The sequence below is a fragment of the Nematolebias whitei genome, chromosome 24 (genome assembly GCF_014905685.2).
Source record: "Nematolebias whitei isolate Nwh7 chromosome 24, NemWhi1, whole genome shotgun sequence".
Taxonomy (NCBI): domain Eukaryota; kingdom Metazoa; phylum Chordata; class Actinopteri; order Cyprinodontiformes; family Rivulidae; genus Nematolebias; species Nematolebias whitei.
The window spans coordinates 271,498-283,729 of NC_056521.1; the positions used below are offsets into that span (position 1 = coordinate 271,498).

Consider the following 12,232-nt stretch of genomic DNA (forward strand, 5'->3'; position numbering starts at 1 on the left):
TACTGTTCACAGAGGGCTGAGTGATACTAGCAATCACAGCATTGTAAGAGGGGGACAGTTGAACCTGGAGGCTCCACCCCTGTTTAATGATGGACGATTTCTTTTCACAAAGATGGCCTCCTTTACTCCTCTCTCAAACCATCGTTCCTCTCTGTCCAGGATGTGAACATCTTCATCCCTGAAAGAGTGACCGCTGGCCTGGAGATGAGTGTAGACCTCAGAGTCCTGGCCTGATGATGTTGATCTTCTGTGCTGGTCCATCCTTTTGGCCAGTGGCTGTTTAGTTTCCCCGATGTAAGACTGATCACCCTCCTGACACTGAACAGCATACACAACATTGCTCTGTTTGTGCCGGGGGACTGGATCTTTGGGATGAACCAGTCTTTAATGTATTTTGGGGTTTAAAAGCCACTGGGACGTTATGTTTAGAAAATAAACGTCTCAGTTTCTCTGATACTCCCTCAACATATGGAATGACCACTGGTCTGGGTCTGGGTTCCTCCTTTTCACCTGTTGGCTGACTGGAGTCCTGTTTGGGTTTCTTCTCTGCTTTCAGGAAGGCCCAGTTAGGATATCCACATTGTGGATATCCTAACTTCTTTGTGAAAAGAAACCGTCCATCGTTAAACAGGGGCGGAGCCTCCGGGTTCAACTGTCCCCCTCTTACAATGCTGTGATTGCTAGTATCACTCAGCCCTCTGTGAACAGTAAACAGCCATCAGGTGCTAATGATCCATTGTTAGGCTGATGGTCCTTCTTGATCATGTGATCAGCTGGTTTTGGTTGTCAGCAGCAAACTGGTTGATCCACTCTGAGAAGGTGCTATTTAAGAGACTGAGCTGAATACAGCACCTCAGACTGAGGAAGTCTCTTGGATGAGAGACGAAACGTTTCTATATTTTTTTGCCTTGTTTTGTTTTTTGTTTTTCTGAATGTCCAGAGGACCAGATTTAACTTTTTTGGATAGATGCAGCATTGTATATACCATGGGGTTCAAAGCCTGTGAAAAACGTAACTGCTTATACGCAGGCAGAAAGTATGGTACTTGCATCAATCCACATCCCACTACCTCACTGAGCTAAAGGTGGGATGAATGGAGACCTGTGCGTTCAGACTGAGGTCACTTTGAAAAACGTGAGATTCAGTAGCAGGCATGACAAAGACCTGGGTCAGGTCCGTTCCGTTCAGACGTGAAAATAACTCAAATTTGGACTTTTGTTTCTTGATTCATGAACAGAGCCTCAGTTACCATGATGGTATGAGTGATACATTTAGTGATTTTTATTTGTTAGTGTTTGTGGCAGGGGAGAGCGTGGCCAGACAGCATTGGATGGTTGTGTGTAGAATGACTGTTGTTGTGAAGAAGAGAAAAAGAGTCAAATCAGAGAAGAAGACCAAATGGTGGAAGATGAAGAAGGAAGAATGTTGTGATAAGTTCAGAGATGAGCTGTTAAAAGCTCTGGGTGATAAGAAAGAGCTTCCAGATGACTGGACTGCTACAGCAACAGTAATTAGAGAGACAGGTAGGAAGGTACTTGGTGTGTCATCTGGACAGAGAATGGATGATCAGGAAACCTGGTGGTGGAATAGTGAAGTGCAGGAAGATGTTCAAAGAAAGAGGTTAGTCAAGAAGAAATATGACAGAGGGAGGACTGAAGAGAGGAGACAGGAATATAAGGAGATGGGACGTAGAGCAGAGAGGGAGGTAGCTAAGGCAAAGCAGAGGGCGTATGATGAGTTGTATGGGAGACTGGACACTAAAGAGGGAGAAAAGGACTTGTACTGATTGGCAAGACAGAGGGATCAGGCTGGAAAGGATGTGCAGCAGTTTAGGCTTGTTAAAGATATGAATGGTAATGTTCTAAAAAGTGAGGAGAGTGTGATGGAAATATGGAAGGAGTAGTTTGAGGAGCTAATGAATGAAGAGAATGAAAGAGAAAGAAGAGTAGAGGTCACAGAAACTGTGGACCAGGAAGTGGGAAAGATTAGTGAGGGTGAAGTCCAGAAAGCTCTGAAAACAATGAAGAAGGAGAAGGCAGTAGGACCTGATGACATTCCAGTGGAGGTTTGGAAATGTCTTGGAGAGATGGCAGTGAGGTTTTAACTCAAATATTCAATGGCATATTTGAGGGTGAGAAAATGCCTGAGGAATGGAGAAGAAGTGCTGGTGGCCATTTTTAAGAACAAGGGTGATGTACAGAGTTGTAGCAACTACAGGAGAATTAAGTTGACGAGCCACACGATGAAGATCTGGGAGAGAGTTGTGGAAGCTAGACTAAGACAAGAGGTGACTATCTGTGAGCAGCAGGATGGTTTCATGCCAAGAAAGAGAAAGAGCACCACAGACGCCATCTTTGATTTGAGAATGCTGATGGAGAAGTATAGAGAGGGTCAGAAAGAACTCCATTGTGTCTTTGTGGATTTAGAAAAAGCATCTGACAGAGTGCCAAGAGAGGAGGTGTGGTGTTGCATGAGGAATTCTGGAGTGGCAGAACAGTATGTTAGACTGGTACAGGACATGCATCAGGACAGCAGGACATGTATGAGGACAGCAGGACAGTGGTGAGATGTGCTGTAGGAGTGACAGATAGCTTCAAGGTGGAGGTGGGAGTGCATCAAGGATCAGCTCTGAGCCCCTTCTTGTTTGCTCTGGTGATGGACCAACTAACAGATGAGGTCAGGCAGGAATCCCCGTGGACTATGATGTTTGCAGATGACATTGTGATCTGTGGTGAGAACAGGTGGAAGAGAACTTGGAGGCGTGGAGGTATGCACTTGAAGAAAGAGGAATGAAAGTCAGCCGTAGTAAGACAGAGTCCATGTGTGTGAATGAGAGGGAGGAGGTGGAACAGTGAGGCTACAAGGAGCAGAGGTCACAAAGGTGCAGGACTTCCAAGGACTTTGGGTCCACTGTCCAGGAAAATGGGTAGTGGGTAAAGAGGTGAAGAACAGAGTCCAGGCAGGATGGAGTGGATGGAGAAAAGTTTCAGGAGTGGTTAGTGACAATAAGGTGTCAGCAAAGGTCAACGGCAAAGGCCTCGGGGACTCGTTTACCAGAGAGACCTGGTTTTAACAAAGAGTGATGACAACAAAGACAACAATAGACAATCACTTGGAGTGAGGACAGAGTGAGATGGAGGAGGATGACTTGCTGTGGTGACCCCTCAAGAGGGAAAAGGCAAAAGAAGATGATTTGTAAAAGTGTTGGAGCATGTTTCATTTTCCTTCAGCTTGGGTCACGAGTTGTTTGTGTGGCTCCGTCACATAAACCCAGTAAAACATGTTAACGTCTGTTGGAGCAGACGAGACGTTCAGGTGCTTTGAACGTTTCTTAAAGGCCTGACGGTGAATGCTGCTGCAGTTTAAAGACAACTTCCTGTTTCTGACATGACCGCTGCTCTCCTGCTGATGGTGAGAAATGTCCCTTCTCTCTTTCTGTAGGGAGTTCTGGGAGACGTTGCACTTGTTCAGCGAGGAGCAGAAGCGCCTCTTCCTGCAGTTCACCACCGGCACCGACAGAGCGCCCGTGGGCGGACTCGGCAAGCTGAAGATGATCATAGCGAAGAACGGTCCTGACACGGACAGGTGAGCTGGGCTTTAACAGAATGCAGGGTCAACTCTGACAAAAGAAGCATGCGTTGCCCATAATGCAATGTTCCAGAGTGTGATCTGTGACCTTTGACCTTGTGCAGGTTACCAACGTCCCACACCTGCTTCAATGTTCTGCTACTGCCGGAGTACAGCAGCAAGGACAAGCTAAGGGAGAGACTGCTGAAAGCCATCACCTATGCCAAAGGGTTTGGCATGCTCTGAGCCCCCCCCCCCCCCTCCCCCACACACTAACAGACCATGAGCCCCCCGCCCCCATCCTTTATCAGACGCAGTCCAAACGGTGACCAGCGCACACCGGGGGGTGTTTGAGGAGAAACGGTGAATAATAAAAGGACAAATGGTTCTAAGTGAGCGCTGTGCCTGCATCATCTTACATGAGTCAGTGTTAGCACAGAAAGTACCCCCCCCCCCCCACGTCTACATGTGTGTACAGAGAGGATCACTTCCCTTCGTATTTATTTTAAGGTTGAATGGCTTCCTGTCTGCTCGTAAAGGGGTGTAAATGTGGGACAAATGAATAAAGATCAGTTTATTGAAGTAACCCTGATCTATTGAATCCTGAAGAACCCGTCTAGCTTTAGAGGAGGACACACTCCACAACAAGGTAAGCGTCTGGAACCTCCTGTCCACTGGTCCAACATGGCACATGATCAGACATCTGTCCTCGCCTTCTGTTCCTGGGCCTTAGTTTGTCTCTTTCTGCGGGGGGTTGGGCGCACTGCTGGTTAGAGCTGTGTAAAGTGCACTTAGACATTTTGAGAATGTTTATTTCTTTGGGCCACAGGCTGCCATGATTGTTTGGAGCGTTTCATTTCCTTGTCTTCCTGTGTTGATTCTGAATAAAAAGTGTTTGTATACGTGTGCAGTTGGAGCTGCAGCACCATACGGTCCAACTACACATGGGGTGGGGTGGGGGGGGGCAGCGGCAGATTACATGATTTGCTTCATGAAGGGGATGGATCATTGAAGGATTGATGGTGGCTAGACAGGTGAATGATGGATGTCTCAGACCCATGAAAGAGGACCAGAGTCCCAGTCTGGTTTGATCCAGTTCACCTGAGAAGTTCTGCTTCTTTCTGCTCTTCAGTTCCAGTTCTGTGTGCCGAGCCAACCCACTGAGAGCTACTCGTTCCTAAGTGGAATAGGGATGGGGCCGATCCGATCCAGTATCGTATCGGCCTCCGATACCATCATAATTTACGTATCGGATTTTTCCAATCCATGATGCATGTTGGCTTCAAACTACTGAATGGACTTCCTGAATGGAGGCGTGTCTCATGAACCCAGAGTAATAAGACCCGCCTCACATTCAGGAAATCCAGTCCATAGTTTGCAGCAGCTACAATGTGAGAACTGAGTTAGCAGCACTGTGGCTAACAGCTAACAAACTTTTCATCTAAACATGTCGCTGTGTGGAAGTATTTTACACTAAACACCACAAAACAAGACAGCAGCGTGCACTGTCTGCAGAGCCACAGCGCCACATTAAACCGCGGTAAAGTTAGTTTTATGTTGGACATTCGAGCTCCGGGGCTTCAGGGGGGCGCTGCTCTTTGCTCAACCCAAAAGAGGCGACTCGACCTCGGCCAGCCGTGTCCAATCTGCCCCGCTCAGTCTGCCCGTCTCTGAGGAGGGACAGACTGAGATCCAGCCAAGATCTAGTTTACCCTCCAGGAGATATTTATCAGTACAACAGTAGACAATCATAAAAAACATGTGATTTGAAAATTATATTAAAAACAAAAACAGCTACATTATAAAGTGATGTAAAATACTAAAAACAGGAACATGTCTGTTGGTTTATGCCATGAACTTAGCAGATGTTTGAAGCCATTTAACATTTTATTTAATTCATTTATTCATTTAAAAGAAACAAAATAAAAATAAAAAATCATGAAAAAGAAAACATTGAATGAAAAGAGTTCAGAAAGAAGAACAAAAATCTTATTTCTGTCCCTTATTTAAAAAAATATAAAGTAACTTTAAACAATCACTTAAATTAATCACTTTAATATCCAGTTTAAAACTAGGAATAAAAAGAAACATGTTTTGTGTTAGAATTTAATTCTAACTTTAAAACTTATCCAACATTAATAAAACTTACATCAAGTTGCCTTTTTGGACATGCATGCATATATTTGTACAGATTGTACTTGAGAGGAGATTATTACAGCCTCATATAAAATCAGTGATGATCATGATATCGGAACTGGATCAGTATCGGACGATATTCAGACTTGGGTATCGGGATCGGATCGGAAGTAAAAAAAAAAAGTGGATCGGTGCATCCCTAAAGTGGAACCTACATCCAGATATTGGTACGATCCCATCAGTAAACCTGGATTCACTGAGGGGTTAGAGAACTGAACATGTTACATCTCTGAATGTAAAGGTTCTGTCTGCTCAAGGACCAGACAGGACAACCTTAACCAACACTGAGACCAGAAAAACTTCTGGCCCGCTCCAAGTTCTGCTTCTGGTTCAGCCATCTTCTACACACTAGGCATTCAAGGACACACTGGGTCATTCTGAGACACACTTGGGTCATTCAGAACTCTGGGGTCATTCAATGACACATTGGGGGTCTTTCAGATACACGAGGGGTAATTCCAGGACACACAGGTCATTCAAGGACACACAGGTCATTCGGACACAGGTCATTCAAGGATACACGGGTCATTCATGGACACTGGGGCCTTTCAGGGAGACACGGGGGTCATTCAATGACACACGGGCTATTCATGGACACACTGGGGTCATTCAGACGGACACGGGTCATTCAAGGACACAGGTCATTCAGGGACACTGGGGTCATTCAAGGACACTAGGAGATCTAGTAGAGTGCTGTATGAATGAGTAAATGAGGCACAGATTGTTGTAAAGAGGTTTGAGTGTCTTGATAAGATAGAAAGGTGCTATATAAGTACAGTCCATTTACAAGGATCATTCAGGGACACTGGGGTCATTCAGAGAGACACGGGGGTCATTGAAGGACACATGGGTCATTCAGAGACACACGGGTCATTCATGGACACACGGGTCATTCAGAGAGACAGTAGAGCAGGGCTATTCAACTGGTGACTTCAATCCGGCCCACGTCATTAAAAGAATATATATGTTTATATATTGGGAGTAGTGAATTCTGTTTATTGCATTTATGATTCAATGCAATAAAATAAAAAATTTAAAAGGTAAAATAGATCATAATAAACTTTGGTCTATTACATAATGACTTTAATTGCTGGATATCCGGCCCCCGAGCAGTTGGTTTTCAGAAACTGTGGCCCCCTGAGCAGTTTTACTGAACAGCCCTGCACTAGGGTCATTCAAGGGCATATGGGTAGTTCCAAGGACACACAGGTAATTCAAGGACACACAAGTCATTCAAGGAATCATGGGTCATTAATGGGCACTGGGGTCATTCAGAGAGACACGGGTCATTCAAGGACACACGGGTCATTCAGGGACACAGGACATTCAAAGACACACTGCGGAAATTGAAGGACGTATGGATCTTTCAAGAACACACTGGGGTCATTCAAGGACACATGGGTCATTCAAGGACACACTGGGGTCATTCATAGAGACACTGGTCATTTAAGGACACTGGTCATTCAGGGACACTGGTCATTCAGAGACACTGGGGTCATTCAAGGACACACGGGGCATTCAAGGACACACTGGAGTCATTCAAGGACACACAGGTCATTCAAGGACACACAGGTCATTCAAGGACACACTGGGGTCATTCATAAAGACACGGGTCATTTATGGACACGGGTCATTTATGGACACGGGTCATTCAGAGACACTGGGGTCATCCAAGGATACACGGGTCATTCGACACACTGGGGTCATTCGTAAAGACACTGGGGTCATTTATGGACACTGGTCATTCAGAGACATGGGTCATTTAAGGACACATGGATCATTCAAGGACACACAGGTCATTCAAGTACACACTGGGGTCATTCATAGAGACGTGGGTCATTCAGAGACACACTGGGGTCATTCAAAGACAGTGGGGTCATTCAAGGACACACTGGGGTCATTCACAGAAAGTAGGGTCATTCAAGGACACACGGGTCATTCAGGGACATGGGACATTCAGGGACACTGGTCATTCAAGGACACTTGGGTCATTCATGGACACACTGGGGTCAGTCAAGGACACAGGGGTCAGTCTTCGACATACTGGGGTCATTCAAGGACACGGGGGTCAGTCTTGGACACACTGGGGTCATTCAGGGTCACGTGTCGGATTAAAACCCTGCTGTTTGAGTTCCTCTGTATCAGATTATGTCAGTATTCAACATGAAGGCTGATTAAGTCTGTCCTGTAGATTTTGTGCCCTCAACCTGAGAATTATGTGACTAAAGCCCCCAGTATACTGCCGCGTACATCCATACGCAGAGGTACGCACGTACGTACGCAGAGGTACGTGCGTACCCTCCAGGGCATGTCCGTGCAAAGATCACATTTTTACGAACGCGTACGCGGTGTCGCACAATAAACTGCCCGTCGACAAACTGTTTTGTATGCAACACCAATGTATTAAATTCCCTTTCTTCATCCCTGATCTGGCCTTTTCTTTTGTTGTTTTTTGCCAAGAGTGATCTCTTCCTCCTCCGTTGATGCCATGACTGAAATGTTGAGAAATGGAGGAATTTGTCACGAGCGAATTAAACTCAGGTGGCTGCGGGAGGGTCTGGAGATTTCCTGGTGGGCTGGTCTGATGTGTGGACTGCAGAGCCAGCGCTCTGTTATTTTTATTTTTTAGATCTTTTTATTAACAACATATAAACACAGAACACCGCTGAGGCTGCCAGCGCTCGCTTTTTTCCCCCTTTTTTCCGACCTGTCAATCAATCCAGAAGGCGTGTCAGCAAATGACCAATCGGTGACCTCAATTTGTCCCGAAGGTAAACGCCCCTTGTCTGTGAAGCTGCTCTGCAGCTGCTCGGGGTGTACGCTGGAGTATCATGTCTGAACCCTCTGCGTACCGTACATGCGTACGTACGCGTGAACGGACATACGCGGCAGTATACTGGAGCCTTAATCTGTGCAAACTGGCTCAGCAGAAGTACGGCAGACACTTTTACTATATAATCAAAGCAACATCATCATTTACTCTGATTGCTCAGTAAGAGCATTTTTCATGATGATGAAATCAAAGATTTTTCCAGCCACTATTACAAATAGAAGTTAAAATGTCAAGTAATTTAAAGTGTCGTGAATTTTGAAATAAAACCATGAAACGTTTCTTTAGTTAAATGTAGTTAATGTGCTGCAAGGAGAAATGTGTTGAATATTATCTGCAGCTCCATTATTATTCATCAAAAGTTTTAATTTGTAACCGTAGGGAAACGTGATGAGTTTCACAGGTGTGATGTAAAGTTATTGTAGCCGACACTTTCCCTGAAGAGGAACTTTACAGCAAACATGTTCTCTAACGTTCTGTACAAAACATCCAGAGGCATTCTACAAAACCAACCAGACTGAAAATCTGACCGACCTTAAAGATTTATTCAAAATGTTCAGTTGGGTTGAGCTGCCTTTAAAATACAAGTGATGTTTTTATAAATGAACTTACAGAGTCAACGGTTCTTCAAGGATTTGAAACGGTTGCTTCAGTGAGACATAAATATTTCAGAAACAGAACTCTTCATCAATCTGCCTCCAGCTGCAGTTCCCAGATCCGTTCTGCAGGTTGCAGTTCTGTCATTGACTCTGCAGTTTCCACCAGAGATCAGCTGGACTGAGATCTGGACTGTTTATAGGCCTCGCCATTAATATCTGTCAAGGACAGTTTTCACGTCGTTTGCCCGGTAGAAAGACGTCATCTTGAAAACTTGACTCATCATCACCAAATGTTTTTTTTAGCTAAAGGAACAAGAAAAATGTAGACTTTGTTTTTTCTTAATATGTAATTGCAGCTGTCTTCACCTGGGCCCTGATTATCAAACTTCTCAAAGTGGAATGTTGAGAATTTCTGACATTGACTACTACTTTCAGACTTGGGTGAAAATACAACTTATCAAATTTCACAAGGCTGAATCGCTCTTACAATCCTGGTTATTTAAGATGGCTCCAGCTGTCTCTCAACTGGTTGGGGTTGCCACTAGTGGCCAGAGACACATGCAAACCTTCCAGGAGAGGGAGAATGTCTTGGAAATGTTTGATGACTTTCAGTCTCTGAGAGACATCATCTCAGCAGTAACACCATCCATCCATCCATTTTCTTCCATTTTCTTCTGCTTATCTGGGGTCGGGTCACGGGGGGAGCGGCCTAACTAGGGAGGCCCAGACTTCCCTTTCCCCAGCCACTTGGTCCAGCTCCTCCGGGGAAATCCCGAGGCGTTCCCAGGCCAGCCGAGAAACAGTCTCTCCAGCGTGTCCTGGGTCTTCCTCTGGGTCTCCTCCCGGTGGGATGTGTCTGGAACACCTCACCAGGGAGGCGTCCAGGAGGCATCCTAACCAGATGCCCAAACCACCTCAACTAGCTCCTCTCGACGTGGAGAAGCAGCGGCTCTACTCTGAGTCCCTCCCGGATGATCGAGCTTCTCACCCTGTCTCTAAGGGAGAGCCCAGACACCCTGCGGAGAAAACTCATTTCAGCCGCTTGTATCCGAGATCTCGTTCTTTCGGTCACAACCCAAAGCTCATGACCATAGATGAGGGTGGGAACGTAGATAGTTAGGTAAATTGAGAGCTTCGCCTTTTGACTCGGCTCTCTCTTGACCACGACAGACCTGTACAGCGCCTGCTTCACTGCAGACGCTGTACCTATCCGCCTATCGATCTCACATTCCATTTTTCCCTCATTCGTGAACAGGACCCCAAGATACTTGAACTCCTCCACTTGGGGCAGGACCTCCTCCCTGACCCGGAGAGGGCACTCTGCCCTTTTCCGGCTCAAGACCAGGGCCTCGGATTTGGAGGAACTGATCCTCATCCCGGCCACGTTGCACTCTGCTGTGAACCGCTCCAGCGAAAGCTGTAGATCACAATCTGATGAAGCCAATACGACCACATCATCTGCAGAAAGCAGAGACGCAATCCTAAGGCCACCAAAACGGATCCCCTCAACACTTTGGCTGCACCTAGAATTTCTGTCCATAAAATCCAATTGGATGGACATTCAAAAAAACAACAAACAAAACAAAGCAAAAAAAATATAGAAACGTTTCGTCTCTCATCCGAGAGACTTCCTCAGTCTGAGGAGCTGTTTTCAGCTCAGTCTCTTAAATAGCACCTTCTCAGAGTGGATCAACCAGTTTGCTGCTGACAACCAGAACCAGCTGATCACATGCTCAAGAAGGACCATCAGCCTAACAATGGATCATTAGCACCTGATGGCTGTTTACTGTTCACAGAGGGCTGAGTGATACTAGCAATCACAGCATTGTAATCAATCAACCTTTATTTCTACAGGTAAATCCCATTGAGCCTCGAGGACTCATTTACAAGAGAGACCTGATTTCAACAAAGAAAGATGACAACAATGGACAACAGCAACAACAATAAGCAGTTATAAAAACTCATACTACAGTTGTTGTTTTTTTTGTTGTTTTTTTAACAAATAGGATGGCTAAAAGGAAAAAGGTAACAAAACAAAAAAACAGCTAGATTCCAAGACAAATGTATGTAAGATAAATGTAAGAGGGGGACAGTTGAACCCGGAGGCCTCCACCCCTGTTTAATGATGGACGGTTTCTTTTCACAAAGATGGCCTCCTTTACTCCTCTCTCAAACCATCGTTCCTCTCTGTCCAGGATGTGAACATCTTCATCCCTGAAAGAGTGACCGCTGGCCTGGAGATGAGTGTAGACCGCAGAGTCCTGGCCTGATGATGTTGATCTTCTGTGCTGGTCCATCCTTTTGGCCAGTGGCTGTTTTGTTTCCCCGATGTAAGACTGATCACCCTCCTGATACTGAACAGCATACACAACATTGCTCTGTTTGTGCCGGGGGACTGGATCTTTGGGATGAACCAGTCTTTAATGTATTTTGGGGTTTAAAAGCCACTGGGACGTTATGTTTAGAAAATAAACGTCTCAGTTTCTCTGATACTCCCTCAACATATGGAATGACCACTGGTCTGGGTCTGGGTTCCTCCTTTTCACCTGATGGCTGACTGGAGTCCTGTTTGGGTTTCTGCTTTCAGGAAGGCCCAGTTAGTATATCCACATTGCTCTAGAGCCTGTCTTGTGTGGGATTTCTCCTTCTGCCTGGCTCCTGAGTTAGCGGGGACGATGTCTGCTCTGTGGTACAGAGTCCTGATGACTCCTAACTTGTGCTCCAAAGGGTGATGGGAGTCAAACTGCAAATACTGGTCTGTGTGGGTGGGTTTGCGGTACACCTCAGTTTGCAAATGTCCTCTATCAGAGACTGAGACCTCACAGTCCAAGAAAGCCAACTTGCCATTTTTTTCATCTTCTCGTGTGAACTTGATGTATTTATCCACAGAGTTGATGTGGTCAGTAAAATGTTGGACTTCCTGAGATTTGATTTTAACCCAGGTGTCATCAACATACCTGAACCAATGACTTGGTGGTGTCTCTGAAAAGGACGTCAAGGCTCTCTTTTCTACCTCCTCCATGTACAGGTTGGCAACAAT

At 45.6% G+C, this 12,232-nt stretch overlaps 1 protein-coding gene across 1 annotated transcript in view; it reads left to right on the plus strand.

The window, feature by feature from the left end:
- The window catches only part of LOC119429172 (ubiquitin-protein ligase E3A), a gene marked incomplete at its 5' end in the record, with an annotated part of 31,512 nt that extends 27,104 nt beyond the window's left edge, over positions 1 to 4,408 (plus strand). Inside the window, 2 exon segments of the mRNA XM_037696852.1 lie at positions 3,442 to 3,585; positions 3,693 to 4,408. Coding sequence (XP_037552780.1) covers positions 3,442 to 3,585; positions 3,693 to 3,813 — 265 coding nt within the window.
- Positions 4,409 to 12,232: the final 7,824 nt, after the last annotated feature.